The following is a 20977-nucleotide window of genomic DNA, read 5'->3' on the forward strand; positions in this document are numbered from 1 at the left end:
TCGGAATGGCATCGTACCGAAATGAAAGTCCTGACCAATTTTTATATTATGTCACTACAAATTCAATCTACGCTCTCCGTGTTGAAGGCAATTCGATCGTGTCATCTGCCTTAACACACTGGAACTGTTTCACTCTCGAGCTCCTTCTTCATGGCCAACGTTCTCATAGTGTCCGGATGTTTCTCCCCGAGGCTCGCCGTCTGGATTTCCAAACACAATTTGAACAAGGGTCCCGCATCCGTGATGCGGCCGCGAAGGCCGAAATTCTGTGCAAGATTGGAAGCAGTCCTCAGCGTGGCAGGATGTCTGTCACCCAAAAGACGGGTCTGCGTGGCGAGGACGCTCTGCAATTCTGCAGCCGGTGATTCGAGGTCCCCTGGCCGGAGCTCTTGGGCCACCAGCGCAAGGTTCATCCTCGTGAGGAGAGCGTCAGGGTGGTTGCGGCTGAGGCTCTCAGTCTGGTCTTGCAGCACCTTCAACCAGAGAGCTTCTGCATCCTTGTAGCGTCCCTGCTCAGCGGATCTTCGCGCCAGGTCATTCTGCATGCGCAAAAGGTCTGCATTGAGGCCGCCGCTCCCGTGGGTGGTCTCCATGATCTTGACAGTCTCCAGGTAAAGCTTGTCAGCCTCTGCGTGCTCCCCGTTGGCGTCGAGCGCCAGGGCGAGGTTGAACTGCTGGCGCACCGTGTCCCGGTGCTGTGGGCCGTAGTTGGCCCGGCACCAGTCCACAATCTGCTTGAGCGACTTGACGTTGTCTTCGGTGCAGTCCACGCGGCGATGAGCACCCAGCACGGAATTGCTCATGCTGCGGACGTCGTCAGCTTTGGACTTGGGGCTGATTGTGATGGCCTTCGTACCTGGCGAGTCGTCGCGGTGGCCGGCCGGTGGCGACCCGTCCTTCTCTCTGGAGCGTCGTCGTTGGGCTTTCCCATGGTCTTTTTGAGTGCTCTCGAGTAGCTTCCTGGCATCTTTCTCCAGTTTCCTGGTTCCCTCAGATCTCTTTTCTCCCTTTCTGCATAACTCTATACACTGCTCGAGCAGCTTCATAGCGCTGTCGCGATTACCAACACGTCTTTCATATGCGCCGAGTCTGAAGAGGAGTTGAGCCTTTTTGTGGTTTGCCTCCGGTGACTCGACTGCAAGCCGCAATGCCGCAAAGGCGCATGGCTTAAGAGCCCTGCACTTGATGTTGTCTTCAGTCTCATGCGATGGAAACGCATTAGTCACCAGTCCCAACGCCGCCTCGTCAAGAAATCCGGCGTCATCAGACTGGCTGCTGACCATTGAGTTGGCCAAAAGTCGTATCATGGGGGTCACACGCGCATCCCTCTTGTTCACTGAGATCTCCAGCATGTCGTGCTTTTTCAACGCCTTTGTGTGCTTCTCCCGTTCTGACTTGTCATCGAAGCGGGTATCGATCAGGAAGACTGGTATGCTTTGAACGTCCAGTCGACACAGTATGTGAAGCAATTCGGCGGCTTCGTTGTGTTTCGCTCTTAATTGGGCGTACAGAGGTTTCCAAATTCCTAGCACGTGTCGTATGTGGTCATTTGCCTGTGTCTGATTCTCGATGTTGTCTTTGATGGAGGTCTGGATGACATCGCACAGATCCTTCCACGAGAAATCGGGACCAAAAGTCTCCTTATATGCGCGGACTAGTGCCAGCGCCCCAGCTGACCCTTGGAGAGCGTCCACGATCTTCGGCTGGTACTTCATAGACGAGGATGCCTTCATCTTGCTGCCAGAGAGAAGAAGTTGTAAGGCGTCGTCTTTGGTCAAATTCTTGGAAAGCTCAACAATGTACTTGTGTTGACTGATCACCCTGGTGGCCATGCGTTTGGACCTAGTCGTTACGAGCACCTGACCTCCATAGGTGTGCCCATCTGGAATATAGTCGAGGATCGACTGCAGGGAATCAGGATCGTTCCCATGTGGGTTGGCTGTTGGTTTGTCCGTGTCGCCAATTGACTTGTCCTGATCTAAGCCATCGACGATCATGAGCCACTCTCCGCTTTCTCCCTGAGCCATGTAGTCCCTCACGGCTCCCATGACGTTGCCTTTTCTCCCAGATTTCAGCTTCAACTTGTCATTGATGGCATAATAGGACAGCTCAAAGTCCGCTGCGTTGCTGGCATTTACGCAATATATCTTGGCCTCTGGGTTCTGTTTGTGGAATCGATCTGCGTACTCAACTGCGACGTGTGTTTTTCTATGTTTTCTATTGTTATTGAACAGGCCTTGATCATCTGTAAGAGAGGAAGGATCTCGGGCCTTACCCAGAGCCGCAAGCTCCGACGAGCACCACCTTTGACGAGTGTTCAAAGTGGGATTGGATCTTCTCCAGTATGCCGTCACGAGGCGCGAACCCTTTTGCGACAGAGAATGGCAACATGGGGATCGATTTGTGAGCTTGCGAGTCAGTCTGTTGATTGAAGTTGCCCGATATACTGCCTAAACCGAAGAAACTCACTCATTAGTGTATTCGGGACTTGGCGGAGCCATGTTGAAGACGTACCATGCATTGCTGCTCTTCTCTGCTTCATAAGGTCCTCCGATTTCTCCCCCATCTTCTTCAGCTCTCTAACGACCTTCTTGTAGTTGTCATTCTTGTTGCTGCTAAACTTGTTCATGTTAAAATGGTCTGTTGTCAGGCCCACCCTTCTATAACCGACGAGGCAAGCCGAAGACTCGTTCACCACAAACTCTGGCAGCTTGTCGTCCAGGTTCGCTATGACGCCGATTTGTGTAGGACGCTTCTCAAAGAAGCAAAATATCTCAGGCCCAGGTGCCTGTTGCTTTACATCTACTACGAAGTCATCAACAGTCTCGACAAGGACCGTGTTGTCGTGAGCGATAGTCTTCAAGAGGCTATCGTCGGTCTGCAAATTTTGCTGCCGGATTGTTTCGTATATGTCGCCAAGTGATGCCATGTTGGAGATACTGCTTCCATAGTGTGGAGTGCCCAGGAAGACCATCCCTGTAATCGAGTCGTAGATGCTGGGATACTCGCTTGAACGACGTCGAGACTGCAAATACATCTGCTGCATCACAAGACCCCCATAGCAGTGGCCTATGAGGAGAATCGGACGACGATCGCAATCCTGTACTTCCAGGATTAGCATTCTCGTTAGCGTCCGAAGTAGTCATGAAACGAACCTTCCGCTGTTCACAGAGGTCCATCAGAACTTCTGTCGCAATTCCACCCAGTCTTTGCTTTGGAGGGGCGTCCCCGAACCAAAAAGAGTCATATCCGAATGTCATTATGCGCGCATTAGGAAAGAGTGACGGAAGCATTGTATCGTCGCTCAGCCACTTCACCCTGGAAACTTTGGACTTGTCCTGAGGGTCCTGAGGGTCGGGTTCGTAGTATGTCCAGGTACTCTCAGGATTGGTCCCAATACCAGGCACAGCCAAAATGCTAGATTGGCGGTTTTCCAGTCAGTGCGGTGCTTAAATCCAGGGCATCGTGGATATTTACGGACTCTATATCGATGTCATCTTCGTTTTCTGGCTGATATCGAATCTTGATGCCTAGATCCTCAGGAGCAATCTTCCTGACAGTGACTTGGCGAACAGTTGTTCCTGACGCTTCTTTTGTCTGCGCAGCGGTTGCTCCGGCCATGTTCGTTGTCATCTGAGGCGCTGGTGTCTTCTGGGTAGGAGTTTCTTTGGCCACGTTTGTGGCCGATTGGGATGCACTGGAATTATTCATTGCTGCTTAAGTGGCAGGGCTTGAGAGTTGTAAAATTGCGTGTTTCTTACTGAAGAGGATTAGAAGACTCAGTCAGGAGGAGGGGTGAATTCAAATAGAGACACGCATTGACGAATGACTGGAGCCGCCTCTGGCTGATATTGAAAGCCTTCTACATAAATAGAAGATTCAATCCCCTTTCCAGATTGAGCCTCGGGCTTACACAGCCTAGTCCACCGGCGAAGAGCGCAGCATACATTCGATTCGGCCCCTGAGCTGTTCAAACATGGATGGGGCCAATACAGAAGCTGAAGAAATCCGCCTAGATGCAACCATCCCATGCGGCTCCTCTTGCAATATGTCTACACTAACGGTGCTTCCCAATTCAGAGACTCCGATAGTGAGGCTCAAATTACTCAGCACGGTGTCTGTGAGGCCTGTTGTCTTCTTTGCAACCTGACTGACATCTTAGCCTCTGCCAAGATACTCTGCGCCCCACCCGTCGTCAAAAGGCCTAATTCGGGCCCGAGAGGAACGCCACTACTACGTGGTGGCTGATTGTTGCCTTGCAGCAGGCTGACCACACCCAAACTTCAACTTCAGGGAAATATTTTCTCGACCTGTTCCGGAAATCCAATGACGACCCTGATTTGATGGCTGGTCACCCAGCAGTCGGTCCCTTATTAGGCGACAATAGCCGATATGCATCCAAAGTTATTTCTGGTTCACCGGCTGGTGTGGCTGCATATGCCAGTGTGCTGACAACTTGTTTTTTTTCTCTCTCAAGAAACTCAAGCAGTCTTTCTATTGGTTGCCTTCATTTCATGATTGGTCAGTAGAGCGGTGGATCCTACAACCGTAGTAAGCGACATGCATCAGACTCGTGGCTGCTGGCTTGCTTGACTAGACATGTGCTGCTACAGTTGGCGCCTTGCATGACCTGACTTCAAGGGATTTCTGGGGGCCCATCATTTCTGACGCACTAACCAATAGCATCAGTACAGCAGACTACCCTTGGGTACAACAATACTACCCCGTTGTATACCAGGAGTACAACGGTCTTTGAGCCGCAACTCTGCTAGGGTACTTAGGCAGACTCATGAGATGGTCATCTGGATAGTTGGGTACCTTGACATACTGCATCTCAGCTCGGGCAGCCAAAATGCGAAAATCTTGACCGATAATACACATCATGAGGCCTGACATTTTTTTCTGGAAATCAACCTTACACGGGTGCTCACTGAAAGGATGAAAGCGCTCTCAGATATATCATTATGACAGTGCAACTATGTCGACATCATGACTGACCACAATTCACTCCCGGTGCCATCGGTTCCACCCACTGTGGCCGACTACAAACCATTATTGCCCATCTTTTAGCAATAATTTTGCTTCTCCAAACTGAGTAGAGACTCGAACCTATCCCGGGAAATGGCTCCTCCTGTCCCATTCATCGAGGAGGATCAGCTCTTCCTCGATGGCCATTTAGAAACGGTCCCAGGGCACCCCTACCTCAAGTTATCCGACTCAGCCTCCGTGTCTCGGTTCCTGCAATTGGAGCTATCTACGGAACGGCTAAGGGATGTGTACTCCATACTCTTCCTGACGTCTAAGCCGCGAAACATCAGCCCATTACACCACCAAGCCCTCAAGGGTCGCAAGATCATCATCACGGAACAGGCTGACTTGCACCTTGTCACATACCCGGGCAGGATCCTGATTAAGCCTTTACCGCTGTGGCTGCTCAGCCATGCCTTCTACCAAACTCAGCTCGTTCACCCCCGCGCAGGTGCTGGCGACCTGGCCGGGGAGGCCCACGGGTTCCTTCGGACTTACGCGAGCCTCATACAGCACGAGTCCGACTTGTCTATCGCCAAGAAGGAAAACCTCATTCCTAGGTACATCAAGTGGGACGCCTGGTGTCGCTTCATCAACCAGCTCAAGTATCCCTTCAAGGTCTCCTCCGAGCGCGTCGAGACCGAGGTCCGCAAGTCGCGTAACAGCGGAGAAGCGCTCCTGGTCGACGCCGTGCCTCTCTACAGCGACTCGCTCGTCTCCCCGCGCTATCACTATGGCGAGATCGGCCTGATCCGTCTCAACCTTTGGTGCTTCCTCACGTTCCGCGAGTGGGAGTACCTGCCTGTGCACTATGATTACGCCGCCTACTTTGCTCGGTACCTTGCGCCGTGCCTTTTCGTCTTCGGCGCCTTGACTGTGATCTTGTCGGCGATGCAGGTAGACATTGCCGCTCACCCTATGGATTCGACATATATCCGATACTCCTCACGCTTCGTTGGGCTCACTGTCGCACTCACGATCATCAGTTGTGTGTTCTTCCCTGCCTTATATATCTTCTTCGCTGCCCGCGAGCTCTACTTTTATTTTGTATACTTCCGGCCTCAGCTCTGAGTTATCAGAGTGATAGGAGACATGCTTGGGGTCTTGATGAAAGCTACGGTCGCGAGTTAGGTCTCGAAAGATGGAAATATTAGCAGCCGCGTGGTGTGAACGTATTAGTGTCATGTTATTACGATTACGCTGTGGCTCATCTCCTATAACGCCAATCTCCTAGAATACAATCTTCTGCAATCCAACTCCCTATCATGACTCATGTGGAAAACTTACACCCCGATCCTCTTTCTGTTCTTTTCGTCAAAATATTTCATGGCCGCCTTCATCCTGAGCGTCTGCTGATCAGCATGGACTTTCTCCATTTGCAAATCATGACCTTGTCGCTTGTTCGCAATCTGTGCCCTCATCAGCCCTTTCATTTGGTCGTTCTGCTTTTTCTTGAACGCCAACTTCTGCTTCTCTCCCGAAGTCTTCAGCGACTGCATCTTCTTTGCCTCTGCCAGCTTTCTCTTAGCCGCCTGTTGAGCCAGCATGTTCTGCCTGCGCTGCCTCGCCTCCTTCTGGGCTGAAATGTTCTTCTCAAAGTTCATCTTTAGCGCCTGTTCTCGCTGGAGCTTGCTTTCCGACAACGCATTCATCCTCATCTTCTTCGTTTCTTCGAACTTGGCCTTCTCCATGGCCCACCGCTGCTGAGACTGAGCCATCTGAGCCTGCATCTCCAGCTTCTGCCCGTGGCTGTCTGCTGTGTGCATTCGCTTCTGCATGTGCGTAAACTCGGCCTGCTGCCGCTTCTGCTCTTCCATCTCGCGCTGGTGCAGCAGCTTTTCCTCGTGGTGGAGCCGCTCCAGTTCGCGTTGCACCGCTGCCTCGTGCGCCTTGCGGATGATGCTCCTTTCATGCTTCTCCTCCTCTTGGAGCAACTTGTGTTCTTGTTCTTTACGCTTGAGCTCGGCTTTGGCGATATGCTCCGGCATCCCCACAACATCTTCAGGCTGATCCCGGCCTTCCTCAGCAAAGAACCGGTCTGGGCATCGCATGCGATACAGAAGTTCCAAAAGGGCATTCTTGTGCTGCTCCGGGCCATGGGACCAGCCCAGTTTGAGATACATGGTTGGGGACACGTATGTGGGTGCCCCTGTCTCAGGATCAAGCTCACAATAAGTGTTTGTCTCCTTGTTCACGACCTTCCACATCGCGACGTCCAGGAGAGCTTTGCATACTAAGAAGCAGCCGCCGTCCTGGTTGTCCAGAGCGAGGAAAATCGCATTCTTGTGGCCAGGAGCGTTCATATCCCGGAGAAGCTCGATCTTGTCTTCCTTGTCTATTCTGGTGGCGAGTGACTTGATTGTGTCTTCAAGCTGGCCTGCCTGAGACTTGGTAGGCCGTGCCAACAAAGCCAGCTCCTGGATTGCGTCCCGTCCATCGTGGTATTTGTCGCTGCTTGGATAGTTGGGACTGTGCCCCGCTTCTCTCAGTAGCTGAACCGCGTCGCTGTGCAAATTTCGTGCGGCCTCATGCAAACTCCCGTCGTTGACCCGAGATTTAGCCTTGATCAGCGCTTTGATGGCATCTACGTTCCCCACGCGGGCTGCATAGAATAGTGCTGATCTGTCGAATTGATCTTTTGCCGAGACTCTGGCTTTTTTCTTGATCAGCTTGGCGACAATATCGCCACGGTCGTATTTGGCGGCGAGAATTAGGGGAGTGGCACCCGAAATCGCCGAAGTGTAGTTCACCTTAGCTCCGTCACTATCGATGAGTGCACCTATCGTATCTGAAGATATCCGGTTCTCGGTAAAGCAGACCGCCCAAAGCAATGGATTTGCCGGCTCAGCCTGAACCTCCTCGTCGTCGTACAAATGCAGGTATGTCTCAGGCTCCATATCACACCCAAGATCCGCAAGCCTTTTTACAAGGCGGGGAGAGTCAGGGTGCATCATAATGCAGCAGAAGATCGGAGCCAAGCTTCCACGATTTGAGACAAGAGCCTGGACATCGGGAAGAGGCGCTCCATCCCGTGGCCTCACTAATACATCAAGCGCCTGCAGAATGATGTTGTCGTCCTTCAGCTGATCAGTAGTTATTGTTTCCGCAAATGCCTGTGTCATGGAGTCTCGAGAAGGAGAGCACTCTGCTTGGATGGCAATGTTGAGAATGTGGTCCAAAATGGTGGGGTTCCCGCGGCGGATAGCAACCTTCAATACTTCACCGTCCTGATGGTTGACATTGGCATGCCCGTCTCCAACCGTCATCAGTGTCTCAATGATGTCTTGGGAAACTCCTTGGACTCCGACGACTTGCAGAAGGACTTCATTGGCATACTCAGATCCCGCACCCGACTCCAGGAGCAGGGTGATCAACTCTAGCGCGTCCTCACCGGCCGCTTTGGCAGGGTCGCTCGAGGCAGATAGGAGAGCCAGACCAAAGACTTCAGAGCCGACATAATCATAAAGAAGCTCGACTGCTTTCATAACATGGTGTCTTGCTGCCTGGCAAAATGCGGCCTCAACCACCTTGCCCCTGGCGCCGTTTTGAAGCAGAAGCTTGGCAACCGAAATGCCATCGGACATAAGCCAACGTGGACTGTCCGTAAGAGCGTCGAAAGCTTCTTCATATATTTGGGGAGAGTTGACGTAGCGAGAAAAAAGCTCGACAATGTCCACGTAGAAGTGTTTGGCGGCAACTGCCATAGCCTGGCCTCCCAACCGGGCTGGAGAAGCGCCATACTTCAACATCAGCTCGCAGAGACTCTTTCCGGCGTGGCCGAGGGCGGCTGCACCGACTAGAGCTTTGTCATAGAGTGATTGATCCACCTTCCCACTCTGAAGTAACAGCTGATAGACCGTCATCTGGAATTCGGCGTCGGCCACTTTCTGGACTTCGGTCCACGCGGAAGTGATCGTAGCATGGGACGGTCTCCCGAGTTTGACGAGGGCCTGGACCTGTTCGAAACAGCCTGAACGAACCGCAGACACAAGTGGTCTTCCACATGCTATGTCTACAGAGCTGTGGGATAGGATCATGCATGTTAAGTTGACGTGTTCCTGGCCCAGTTTCGCAGATAGTGTGAGAGCCTCATCGACAGGAGGGCCGCGGGCCCCGGTTTCGAGAAGCATCTTTATCGCAGCATATCTCGTGCGAGCGTCTTTCACGCCGATTGCTCGCGGGACAGCTTTACTTAATGAAGAAACTGATGGACGATGCTGGATTAGCAAGTCCAGAACATCTATCAGCCCGGAGCCTGCGGCCAGTTGGACTGCTTCCCCTCCGTGGTGATCAACATCGGCGGCACCTTGGCCCAAGAACAGCTTGACGAAGTCGTAATAACTCCGGTAAGCTTCCATTGGGACAGGGAGTTGAGCTGAACAGGTGCATAAAACCCGGATGCAAGACACGAGGACTTCGGAGACTGCCACGTCCCCATGGAGGCCGCTTTGTAGCAGTTGGCCGGCGATCGCCAGCCCAGCCGCCTGATTTTGTAATCCCAAAGCTCGCGTGATCCCTTGCGTCTTTTGGGTCCTGCTCGGACCACGCGAAAATGACAAAATAGTCTTGACAATTTCCGGCCGCTCTGTGGAGATGGCAGCGTGAATGATTGCTGTACCGGCATCCCCATCTTTGAATACTGAGACGTTTTGTCTTGCAAAGATTTCCAAGACATTCAACTGACCGCTTTGAATAGCCTTGATGAGCGTTCGACACGTGCCTTTTCCAGAGGCTCCGGCTGCCAGGCATAGTTCAAGAACATGGTAGTGGGCTTCCACCTGTTGGCTGCCTTCGAACCTCTGGTATGCCAGCTCTACCGCATTGTCGAGAGTTCCTGACGAGGCCCTGGGGCCTTGGTCGGGCACCTCGGTGGTGAGCACTTTGACCAGATCAGCTCGATCGCTCTGGACGGCAGACAACAACGCCCCAGAGCCCTGCGACGTGACATCGGCGCCGTTGTGGACCAATGATTGCGTCCTTCTCAGACAACCCTGATTGACGGCGTGGAGAAGGGCCAGGTTCAAGCAGCTTTGGCACGGCCGTCGAGTCTTCGAGATTGCTACCACAGCATGGAGCGTCTCAAAGGATCCCGACTGAACAACGTTCTGAAACTCTTCACAGAGAGGCGCGGCATTCGCTCCTGCAGCCATAACGAACTGAACCTTGACCGGGTCATTAGTCCTCATGGCCACTGGCAAGGCCTTGCTCCTGGAAGAAAAGTCCGCATGCTGAAGCAGAGTTGCCACAATGTCCGCGTCGCAGTTCTGGACAGCTTGGCTGAGGAGGTCCGTCGAGTGAAGGACGTCAGTCTGATCGATCCCCGCAACCTTTTTGAACAGGCTGCTGCTTCTTCGCTTGGCGACGGACAGACTAGCATCATGGTCGTTAAGGAGGACTTCGACGACACCCGCAGTCACGCCTTGTTGTCTATCCAGTCTCCCGGATACGATATCCGTCAAGACAGGGCTCGACTCTTTGGATGAGAATGGTTTGGAGTGAGTCTTGCCCTGTTTCTGCCGTTCCTGCATCATCAGCCGTACGGCAGTGGCTTTGTCATTGTCGGTCGGGGCAAATTTCCGCGGGGATGAGTGTGCAGAAAATCCTGTGGAAGACAGCGGTGGAGATAGAACCCTCGGAGTACCAAAGCTCAGGTCGCTCATAGTGGTTGAAGACATCGAGGATACTCGTGAGGATGGAAATGTGGTCGCATTGCTCGCCAGGCCAGGCGAAGAGAAGGAAGAAACGCACGACATTCTGCCAGTAGACGGTGGGGAGAGAGTTGGACTCTGTGACAGCCTGGAGCCGTTTAGTGACAGCATGGACAGGCTGCTGTTCAAATTGGACTGGGATCCAGGTGTATCCATTTTGAACTGATTTGTTGGAGGTTTTCGTGAGTTGGGCTCCCTGGAGAGACTAAGGTAACTTTTGATCAAGCATGTATGTTTGCACTTAGAACTTAGAAACTGGCTCTACAGATGGACATGATGACACACAAACTTTTTATCGCAGATGGAGATTTGACTCTAGGATTATTAGACTGACTAGAACTCCGAAAATAGCATCTAGGAAACATCCACACAGGCACTCCTCTCTCCGCTGCCAGAATTTCCACTCACCTACATGAGGCTCTGCTGATACCCGAGAATGGGTAACTGTCTTGGCAGGGCTCAGGTACATTGTGGTACTTGGGATACAAGGCTCTGCCAAATGGTACATACGGTGAGACCTTGCAGCCATTGACGTTAGTAATGCAGCCACTTGAAGGCTGCGTGGCTCCTGCTGACACACCTGGCTTGCATCGATTGCAAAGTGTGTGTCCGCCAAAGGAAAGGCTCACTTCTTGGCGAACCCAAATTGTGATAGACCGGCAAGCTGAAAACTGAAGATCAGGGTTGCGCGGGATGCAAATCCAGGCTATTGGCGTTGAACGCAATCCTTGATGCAGCAAACCTGTCATCTTGTTTGCCGGTCGACGAAAGAGGAGACTCCGACCCTGCCTTGCCAATGAATGTTCACCACACTTCCGCCGGGCGACATAGGTCGTGGAACATCAAAGTTTTCTAAAATTAAACTCTAGGCAGCACAATAGATGATGAGGCTCAGTTCGCATCATGACTATCTTCAGTCGTACCCGCAGGGTGGTGTGCAGCAGCATGTGAGGGCGGTGAGCTTTTGCACTTTGAGCCGCCTATTCCACTTTTGTCATCGATGTAACGACCATCAGCCCTCTGAGCGTATCTGAAGCAGGGGATCGTTGAGTAGGTTCCGTCGCTTAATCATGTCTCTTAGTTAAGTACCTTTGCCTACGCTGGACGACCAAGAAATTGCAGGTCGGCTCCGAAGCGTGTAAGAAATTATTCGCGCGTGTACGCAACCTTTCTCGTTGTTGTCTCGTGATATCCGAGTCTTGCGTATTATATTCCTATTTCCATACCTAGAAGTCGCCATCGTACATCCAAGTCCTCACATCAGGGCAAAGAACCTCAGCTACAGACGAGCATCCCGATAACTAGATCCGTACAACCTGTATTTGCCAACATTGGCAAGAAGCACAGCGTACAACCCTCTTCTCTACTTTTCCTCGAGACATTAGCACAGTCCAGAGATAATGTCTTCATCCAAAGTCCTCAACCCACAGTGTCACCACTCTGAGCAGTATGAAATCAGCACAGATGGAGAACCAGTCCCGGAGCTTCCCTACCCAAGTCGTCTCGGCTTCCTCCAAACCACTGAATCCGGAACAACAATCCGCTTCATCGACCTGAACAAGAATCTTTGCCGAAACTGTTGCGACTCGCTTATTCCCGACGGCAAGTATCTTGTGTGGTCTGTCCTCGCTGGTGCCAGCGCAGCCAATGTTGTCGCGACACTTGCAGCACTCGTTCCGGGTGATGGGCACTTTCCACCAATTCTTAAGGCTGGATCAGAACTCAAGGACACACTGAAGAATGTTTCTTTATCCATCCCAGACCTTCCTGAAGCGGAAGAGGCATGGAAATGGCTAGAAACCCAAGATAAGCCATTCTATATCGACCAACTCCATATGGTAGTCGGTCGTAATATGACTCCTCTAGCTCGGAAACGAGCGGCAAAGGACTCTGCGGTGGCATTGCGGTACGGCGAGGTTTTCAACCCCGATCTAGTACGATCACTCTCTACGACATCTCATTTCCGGGTTGACCAGCATGTTCAGCTTGATCAGGGGACGCAGGATACAAGCGATTTCGCACCGCCGGTGAAGGAGAAGACGGTGTCGAAGAAGTCATCTACCAACAAGAAATCGGATGGGAAGAAGTCGAAAGAGGAGAAGCCGTCCAAGAAGAATTCAGTCAAGAAGTCCGACGAGAAGCAGTCCGACGGGAAGCCGTCCAAGAACAAGTCAGAAGATACGGTGTCAGATGAGAAGAGCTCCATAAAGAAGAGCAAAAAGAATAAAAATGACAAAAAGGACAAAGAGGGTGCTCAGCCTACAGAGGTCATCTCCTCTCCGGAAAAACAAGTCTCGGAGTCTTCAACTGTGTTACGGAAGCCCAAAGACAGACTTGAAGCCAGTGGCGAGCCCTGCAAGACAATATCCACGGATACTTTGAACGAAGTCGCTTCGATATCCGGAACTATCTCCACACCGAATCTCACCCCTGAGCCAAAAAAATTGAAATCCAACCCCGGTGGCGCTACTAATGCATCAACAAGCGCCGTTGACACAAAGGGCGCCAGCTTGGACATCGATGCAACCCCAGGCATGACAACGACGGTGAAAACGTTCAGCAGAAGCTGGGCATGGTCTGAGCCCTTCGAATTTGCCACTGGTACCAGGAAGGTGCCGGCACTGAGCGACTATGAGAGGGTGGCTGAATCACGAGCGCCACCTCAACACACAGCCAACTCGCTATATAACTTTTTTCGACAAGACTTGGAGTTGGACGCGCCTCGCAAATTACTTGGCCCCGGTGACTTTACCCACACGGCCTCAAGAGATATTTCGTCGTCTCTTATGAAACCCCCCACAGCTTCGCAGCTCTCAGAATCCAAGGCGAGCGGTTCAAAAGGTCACGGTAACGAATCTTCCGCAAAGAAGACAAACAAAGATTCGGACGCGAAAAGCAAACCGAAAAAATCGACTGTCGATTCTTCACACTCTGGCTCCTCAGAAAGCGCCAAGCCAGCCAAATCCCAGGAAATGGGTCAGTGGAAAAGCCCTGAAAGGTCTACCACCAGCAAAAAGATGGGCCAACTAGGCCTGGGGTATGCGAGTAATTCATCTCAAGACAGGAAAAGCGAGCAATCCAAGGCAAAGATCCACAATGACACGTCTTCGACGAGCAGTCACCAAGCCAATAGTAAATCCGTGGCCAGGACCCAAGAGATTCATGAAAAGTCTATCAAGGTTAAGTCGTCATCGGATGGGCCTGGAATCTTCTCTGATCTCAGCAAAGCCGGGGCGAACTATTTTGCACACAAATTGAATGAGGCAACAGAGAAGACACACAAGAAAGACAAGGATGAAAAAGATAAGCTGTCAAAGCCAGATCACAAGCCTCAGGGTCAATCTGAGCCTGAATTCCATGAGCCTTCACAGGGGAATGGCCCGAGACCCTCTGAGGAAACAGGAGCGAACCAGACTCAGCCGAGCCCTGCTGAGCAACCTGGTACCAATCAACCCTCTGATGCGCCAACCCAGGACGACCTTCCGGATGAGGCCGGTCCGACAACTCAGGCCGACCCAATAAGTCAGGCTGGCGTGTCAACTCAAACTGGTCCGCCCATTGGGACAGGCCCTTCAGTCGAGACGCAGCCTCCAGTCACTATCGGCCACAGTGACTCCACACAGTCTGGGCAAATCGCTGGGACAGGTGGACCTGTGGAGACTGTGCTCGCTGCTGAGGGCAACATGTCTCTACAGGCTAGTGCCCAAGGTTCTTCGGATCTATGTCCTCCATCACAGCTTCCATCACAAGCAGGAGGCGCATTCACCTCGAACCAGCCCACCAGTGTGTCTGCCACACCTGTGAACAACACCATGATGGTGGCAGCCGAGTCTCCTGCTCCAGCTCGCACAGGCGAACGAATTGTTATGCCTTCATATCAGGCAGCAGCAGGCTTTCCAACGCCGCCGAATGGCCTCGGGACTGGAAGCCCTATGAGCCAGTCTGTTAAATATCCACATAACCGTGGAGACGGTCACCACGCAATTGATAATTTGATTGAGGGCGAACCTCTCTTAAATCAACCTGCTACTCACGCATCGTTAGAACGACCGTTCTCTGGGGATGGAATTGGTGTGTCCGGCAATAGCATAACATCTACCAAGCCTATACAGGAGCCAATCAAGACCGGTAATACGCCATCTGACATGTCAAGTCCAGAAGTTACGGGCGCACCGGCAAGTTCTGGGTTAGGTATGCCTCAGTCTTCAATGGACCAGGCTCACCCTGGCAGGACAACTTTCGCACCGGGGCTGAAGCCTTTGCATCCAAGTGCCTCGAACCTCCCCAACGAAGAGAACGAGCTGTCTGGACGCCAGCCAGAGAAGAACCTCGAAATGAGCCCTGGCGCTGGTTCTGGAGCTGAAGATCACGACCACACAGCGGGACAAGAACCCAAGCGATCTCACACGAAGCTTGGCGGCCAAACAGGACACGAAAAGCCAGGTCGCAAACCAAAAATACACCCGTCTAAGATCAAGCCAGAACACCACCCCAAGCGTCCAAACGCTGGCAGTAGCCACAAACGCCCCTCCGGCGTTGGTGTTGCAGCTGGCGTATTAGCCGGGGTCGCCCTTGGAGCTACAGTAGCAGCTGTTGCCGCAAACACAGGGTCAGATGACGACTCGAGCTCCGACAGTGACAGTGACAAGGAATCAACCCATTCAGAGTGGAGTGGGGATGACGATGGGAGCGTCTCAGAGGCTAACGATGAAAATGACTCTTTAGAAGGCGAGTCCATGGCCGAGGAGGATCAGTCCGATGACTCAGGGGACGAGACCCCCGGTGATGACGAGGAAGATACAAGTGCCGGTGAAAGTGATGGCGGCGAAGACCAGGATTTGGCAGCATCTGATTCGGACTCGGAAGGTAACAGCAGCCCAGAGCAAGCTGATGATTCAGGGAGTGAAGGCTTAAACAGCGATGATGACGATGAGGACGTCAGTGTGGGAAACAATTCTTCCGAGGGCGAGAACTCTGAGTCCGAGAGCGAGGCTTCTGGTAATGAAAGTGAAGCCAGCAGCAACGAAGATACAGACCAGGACTCATCTGGGCTGGAGGACAACAGCGATGAAGACCCCGAGGAATCTTCTTCGGATGCCGGGGACGACGAAAGTGGCGAAGAGGACGGTGGGGATACGGAGCAAGAGGCTTCGAGCAATGAAGAAAACAGTGACCTTGACGATGATGAGGTCAGTGACAGCCAGGAGTTTTCTGATGATGACTGATCAGGCGGTGGAAATGGAAATGGAGAGGAGTCTGGTCAACAGCAAGCAGAGCAGTAGGTACATAGCACCGTAGTCTCAATTATCAAATCAAACAGAGCGAGTCCAATTGTTGCACGAGACCTTTGGCTGTCTTGCAATCCGGGACCCAAATTAGCAACTGGCAGTTAAAACTGTCTTCACTAAGAAGCTGAGGAGCTATACCGGTATCCTTATAGTAGTGTAGAAAATGGTTTGCTAAACTGCTTCCATTGAAGTTCAAGTTTCGGTGCACCAGTGTCCGATTTATTTACATCAGTATTACTGCGAGAAAATAGTGACTTTGGAAAGCTTTACAGGTCTTCGAGCGCATAGAGACCATTGTCTCTTTTGTTGAAATATGAAGACGACTCTTGTACGGAGCAGATAGGGCTAGGAGCGTGAGACATTTAAAAGTATGTTTGACACGTATCGTCCATCACCTGCAGCGCGCCAATAATACAGTAAACATTAGCCGCAGGCACATCGTACCTAGGTAATCATTGAACATCTGCATAGCCTCATCTCACGAAGTCAGGCTTCCATCGAGGCGAAAAAGCCGGACTTTGGAAAAGTCTGCAGACTCTTCAAACGCTGGGGGTAGGCCTTTGATCCAAAGCCTTCAGTGACGATGACAGTCGGAACGTAACTACTTCTTTGGCTTTGGCTGCAGTTTTTGTGTCTTTTGCCAGGCCACGGTATGAGACTTCAAAAATTTGCGCACCTCGACCTTGTCAAGACATTGGTCAATGAGTGCCATCTCAGCGTTCTCACCAGGCTTGGTTGGATCCTCATCCCGCAGAGCTCCTTTGATAGCCCATTCTTGAATCCAGAGCTTGCCCTTGGACCAACCAGCAACACCATCCTTCTCCGTGTAGACAAAACCCTTGAGTGCCTCTGAGTTATATCGGTATTCATCTTCGTCGTTTATCCTGGATTGCTCCAGCCTCCATTGCACCGAAGGATGGATGTACTCGTTGGTTTGGCCCAGGTCTGTCAACAATTTGTAGGGTTCGGCGGATCTGTCGTCGCAAGCACCGGGTGTTCTGGTCGCTGGAAATGACATGCCTTTATACATGAGGGTGTAACTGTCCTGGGGCCGGAACAACGCCCAGTGGGTCGGCTGATAGGGTGGGTTCGCGATGACACTGTAGCAGTAGCTTCTGACCAGCTTCTCCTTCAGGGCTGCATTGTTATCTGCGCCTGCAAACAATGAGCCAACCCATCTGCCAGCTGAGCCTACAGCTCCGGTAACGGTTCCGGTAACGGCTCCAATGGCTTTTTTCACAGTGCCTGGAGCATCTTGCCATGTTCCTTTGGTCTGTTCGTCAACGTCTGCGATCATCGCGTTCACATAGCCGACGATTGTAGCGTTGGTAAAATCTTCAAAGGCAAGATATGGCTTACACATCTCCACCATCCAAGCAAAGGTGATGTTGGCCAAACCTGAGACATTTCAGTCAGATTATCACTGGTCTACGGTTGGAGATCGGGAGAGTTGGGTACAGATACGACATGGGAGCACTGACCTTCGAGATCTGTCTTTGCATCATCCGTACCTCCACCGACATTGATATGGACACCTGGCATACCAGTCAGCGGCTGAAGTTTTGTCCTCAAGGTTCACAAATTACCTGTAAACCAAACTTGTACCAGATCCGGCTTCCGAGTCTTCCTCAACTCCTCTAGCTCCCGATCGACCTCTGCGCGGTGCTCGGTCAATTCGGGCCAGTCTTCTTCATCCTTCTTCATTGCTGTCTTCTCCTCTTCGACCACGTTGTCGTTCGGAATGTAGTATAACGTGGGAAGAAAAGGTTGACGGCGATCGTCCAGTGCCAGTGCGTGAAATGCGTGTTTGATATCTGTTAAATAATTAGCCCAAGCATTTGGGACTCAGCAAGGATTTCAGCTGCTCACATGGATTCCACTTGACATTCAGCCATTCGTATTGTTGCCGACTTGATGCATGACTGCGCAGGTACGTATCGGCAAGCCCAAGGCTTCCCACTGTGTCAAAGACACCAACTACCTCGACCGAGCGTGACCCCTCCCACTCGATCGTCCCCTTGGCCGTGTCGTACCATGGAATCTTGGGGTATGTGGTCCCTTTCTGGCTCTCTGGAACAAGTGGGGCCTTACCAGCGAACCATTCGAAATATTCCTTGGTCTTTCGGAAGGTGTACTTGCTGGTGTTGGTCTTATATGCTGCAAACAAGGATGCAAAGTGTCGCATCTCAGAAGGTTTGATCACGCCAAAGTCAGTGATCATACCGGCAATGGCTCGCGCGGTGAATGCACCTCGGGAAAAACCAAAGCAATAAATCTTGTCGCCAGGCGAATAGTTGTTGACCACGAAGTTGTAGCCTTCAATCACGTTGGCTACCAAGCCATCACCCGTAGCGCCCTGGCGGTTGGATTCGAGCCAAGACAAGGAGCCAGTGCCCACGCCTGCGTCGTAGAAGACTATCTGCTGCCAGATAGTGCCATCTTGATCCATGCCGGCCTTAGCGATAGTCCTAGCTATTCTGGTGATGTTGGATGGCAGATTATGCTTTCCGGAAACTGAAGACTGCCATGTGCCATCACAGCACACAATAATCTTTTTTAGAAGACCATCAACAGCCTTAAGGGGAGTGTCTACCAGTCCAGCTTTGAGAGCCAATTTTTTCCCATTTTTATAAAACCTTTTACCTTAAATAACACCTTATTATCCCTAATAAAGGAAAAGGTTATTCTATAAGTATTAAAATATAACTTTAAAAGCTAATATTTTCCTATTTTTAAAGAAGGTTTTACCTAAAATAATACCTTATTATCCTTAATAAAAAAAAAGGTTATTCTATAATTATTAAAATATAGCTTTAAAAGAGAATATTTAACTATTTTTAAAAAGGTATTATATATAAATCTTTTTTATCCCTAATAAAAAAGGCCTTATTATTATCCTACTTTTTATAATCCTTATTACCCTTATCCTTATTTATATAATTCTTATTACTATTATTTTAAACCTTATTAATATTAATATTATTTCTAATAGTTATAAAATTTTTTTCTATTTAATAACTTCCTTTTTCTCTTTAAATATTATAGGTTTAATATTAGTATTTATTAAAACCTTTTTATTTATAATACCTATTAAATTTAAAGGTATATTTACTTTAAATTTAAGTTAATTTTTATTAATACCTTTCTTATTTTCTTATAGTTAAAAATACTATTATAATAGTTTTATTTAAACTTCTACTTATTAAATATAATATATATAATATATCCCTTCTTTTAAATTAAAAGGTATTATTCTTACTAAAATTACACTTTTATATAATTAAATAACTCTTTAATTTTAATATTAATAAAATTAATAACTTTATATTAATACTATTATTAATAGTAATATTAAATTAAATAATTTAATTTTTATAAAGTTTACCTTTAATATATTTATTCTAATTAACCTTATAGTTTATTTTATAATTATATATAATAATAATATTCCTTAAAAGATTAGTTTTTAAATTTTATAATATAATTTAAATTAATTATAAAATAATATAAAATACTTTCTTTATATCTAATAGAATCTCTTTTAATATTAAATTTATATTTATAAAATAAATATTAATATTTTTCTTTTCTAATTATTATTATATTTAATAGCTTTAACCTTTATAATTTTATATATTATTATAAAATTAGTAATCTATTTTATTTTACTTTAAATATATTAATTTTAATAATTATTATATAATAGAATACCCTAACTTTTAATTCTAATATTAACTTATTATTTTATAAATACTATTAACCTAATAAATATCCTATTATCTTTATATTTATATAATTTAATTATATTTAAAATAATAGAATTTAATATATTCTTTCCTATCCTCTTTATTAACCTTTATATATATTTTATAAGTATTTATATTTAAATAATTTTAAAACTAATTTAAATATTTATAAAATAATACTTATATTTATAAATTATAATTAAAAACTTTTATTATTAATTAAAATATAAATATTCTTAAGGTAATTTTAAAATAATATTAACTTTTAAATAACTTATTTAAAATAAAACTATATTTTTAAAATAATTATAATATAAATAATATAAATAAAAAGGTAATACTAATAACCTTATTTAATCTACCCTTTTTTAAAGTAGACATTTATATTATAATATACTACCTTTATATTCTTATTAAAGAACTTTAACCTATAAATATAATATTTAATTATCTAAATATTATACTTTTATTTAAATATTCCTAAAATATACCTATAATAAACTTAATATTATTAAAATATATACTATAAATAAATATAACTAATTTATCTTTATTATTAAATAGTTTATTATATAATAAATTAAAAATTTTAATATTATAATAAAATAAACTAAATATAATTATATCTAATAATTATATATTAAATTAATTAAATCATTTTATACTCATTACCTTACTAATTTTCTAAAAGGGTCCCTTAAAGAGAATTTATAAAAGATTATAAAACTAAAGTAAAAATAATAAAATAATAAGAATTTATAATTTTATTTATTTACCTAATATTAAGTAATATATTCTATATATTATTATTAAAAAGCCTATTAAATAAAATAACTTAATATAGAAAACCAAACTCTTAATTAAAAGTATTTATTTTTATACTTTATAAAGCCTATAAATATAACTATATTTAATAGTCCTTTAATAATAATAATAAAATAAAGTAAGTAATATACTTATAGTAATAGTAAAAACCCTTTTAATTTAAAATTAAATACTTAACCTCTTATATAAACTTTTATTTAATTAATAAAGGTTAAAATAAAATAATTCAACCTTTTAATAATAATATAAATACTCTTACTAATAATATACTATATAATATAAAATAACTACTTTTAATAAAATAAAAGGTTTATTTTATATAACCTATATAAATTAATACCCTTATTATATTAATTATAAAAACTTAATTTAATTTATAAAT

General features: G+C 47.4%; 5 protein-coding genes across 5 annotated transcripts; 2 read left to right on the forward strand and 3 right to left on the reverse strand.

The window, feature by feature from the left end:
* Positions 1-22: 22 nt before the first annotated feature.
* On the reverse strand, positions 23-3980 carry KVR01_004547 (uncharacterized protein). The gene is made up of 5 exons (XM_044787128.1): positions 3482-3980; positions 3156-3417; positions 2515-3100; positions 2276-2450; positions 23-2208 (listed from the first exon to the last, which is right to left on the reverse strand). The coding sequence occupies exons 1-5, from the start codon at positions 3709-3711 to the stop codon at positions 111-113; spliced, it is 3351 nt and encodes a 1116-aa protein (XP_044646711.1). The 5' UTR covers positions 3712-3980; the 3' UTR covers positions 23-110.
* A 1141-nt stretch (positions 3981-5121) lies between these two features.
* On the forward strand, positions 5122-6099 carry KVR01_004571 (uncharacterized protein; the record flags this gene model as incomplete). Its single annotated transcript, XM_044794847.1, has 1 exon — positions 5122-6099. The coding sequence occupies one exon, from the start codon at positions 5122-5124 to the stop codon at positions 6097-6099; it is 978 nt and encodes a 325-aa protein (XP_044646735.1).
* A 212-nt stretch (positions 6100-6311) lies between these two features.
* Positions 6312-10892, reverse strand: KVR01_004020 (uncharacterized protein; the record flags this gene model as incomplete). The annotated part of the gene is made up of 1 exon (XM_044791994.1): positions 6312-10892. One exon carries the CDS (start codon positions 10890-10892, stop codon positions 6312-6314), a length of 4581 nt encoding a protein of 1526 aa, XP_044646184.1.
* A 924-nt stretch (positions 10893-11816) lies between these two features.
* On the forward strand, positions 11817-16080 carry KVR01_004766 (uncharacterized protein). Its single transcript, XM_044789324.1, has one exon. It carries the CDS (start codon positions 12137-12139, stop codon positions 15959-15961), a length of 3825 nt encoding a protein of 1274 aa, XP_044646930.1. The 5' UTR covers positions 11817-12136; the 3' UTR covers positions 15962-16080.
* Positions 16081-16625: 545 nt separating this feature from the next.
* Positions 16626-18473, reverse strand: KVR01_004704 (uncharacterized protein; the record flags this gene model as incomplete). The annotated part of the gene is made up of 4 exons (XM_044790241.1): positions 16626-17422; positions 17506-17559; positions 17611-17838; positions 17894-18473. 4 exons carry the CDS (start codon positions 18471-18473, stop codon positions 16626-16628), a joined length of 1659 nt encoding a protein of 552 aa, XP_044646868.1.
* Between the last annotated feature and the right edge of the window lie 2504 nt (positions 18474-20977).

The sequence above is a fragment of the Diaporthe batatas genome (assembly GCF_019321695.1).
Source record: "Diaporthe batatas strain CRI 302-4 chromosome Unknown Contig00004, whole genome shotgun sequence".
Classification (NCBI taxonomy): Eukaryota; Fungi; Ascomycota; class Sordariomycetes; order Diaporthales; family Diaporthaceae; genus Diaporthe; species Diaporthe batatas.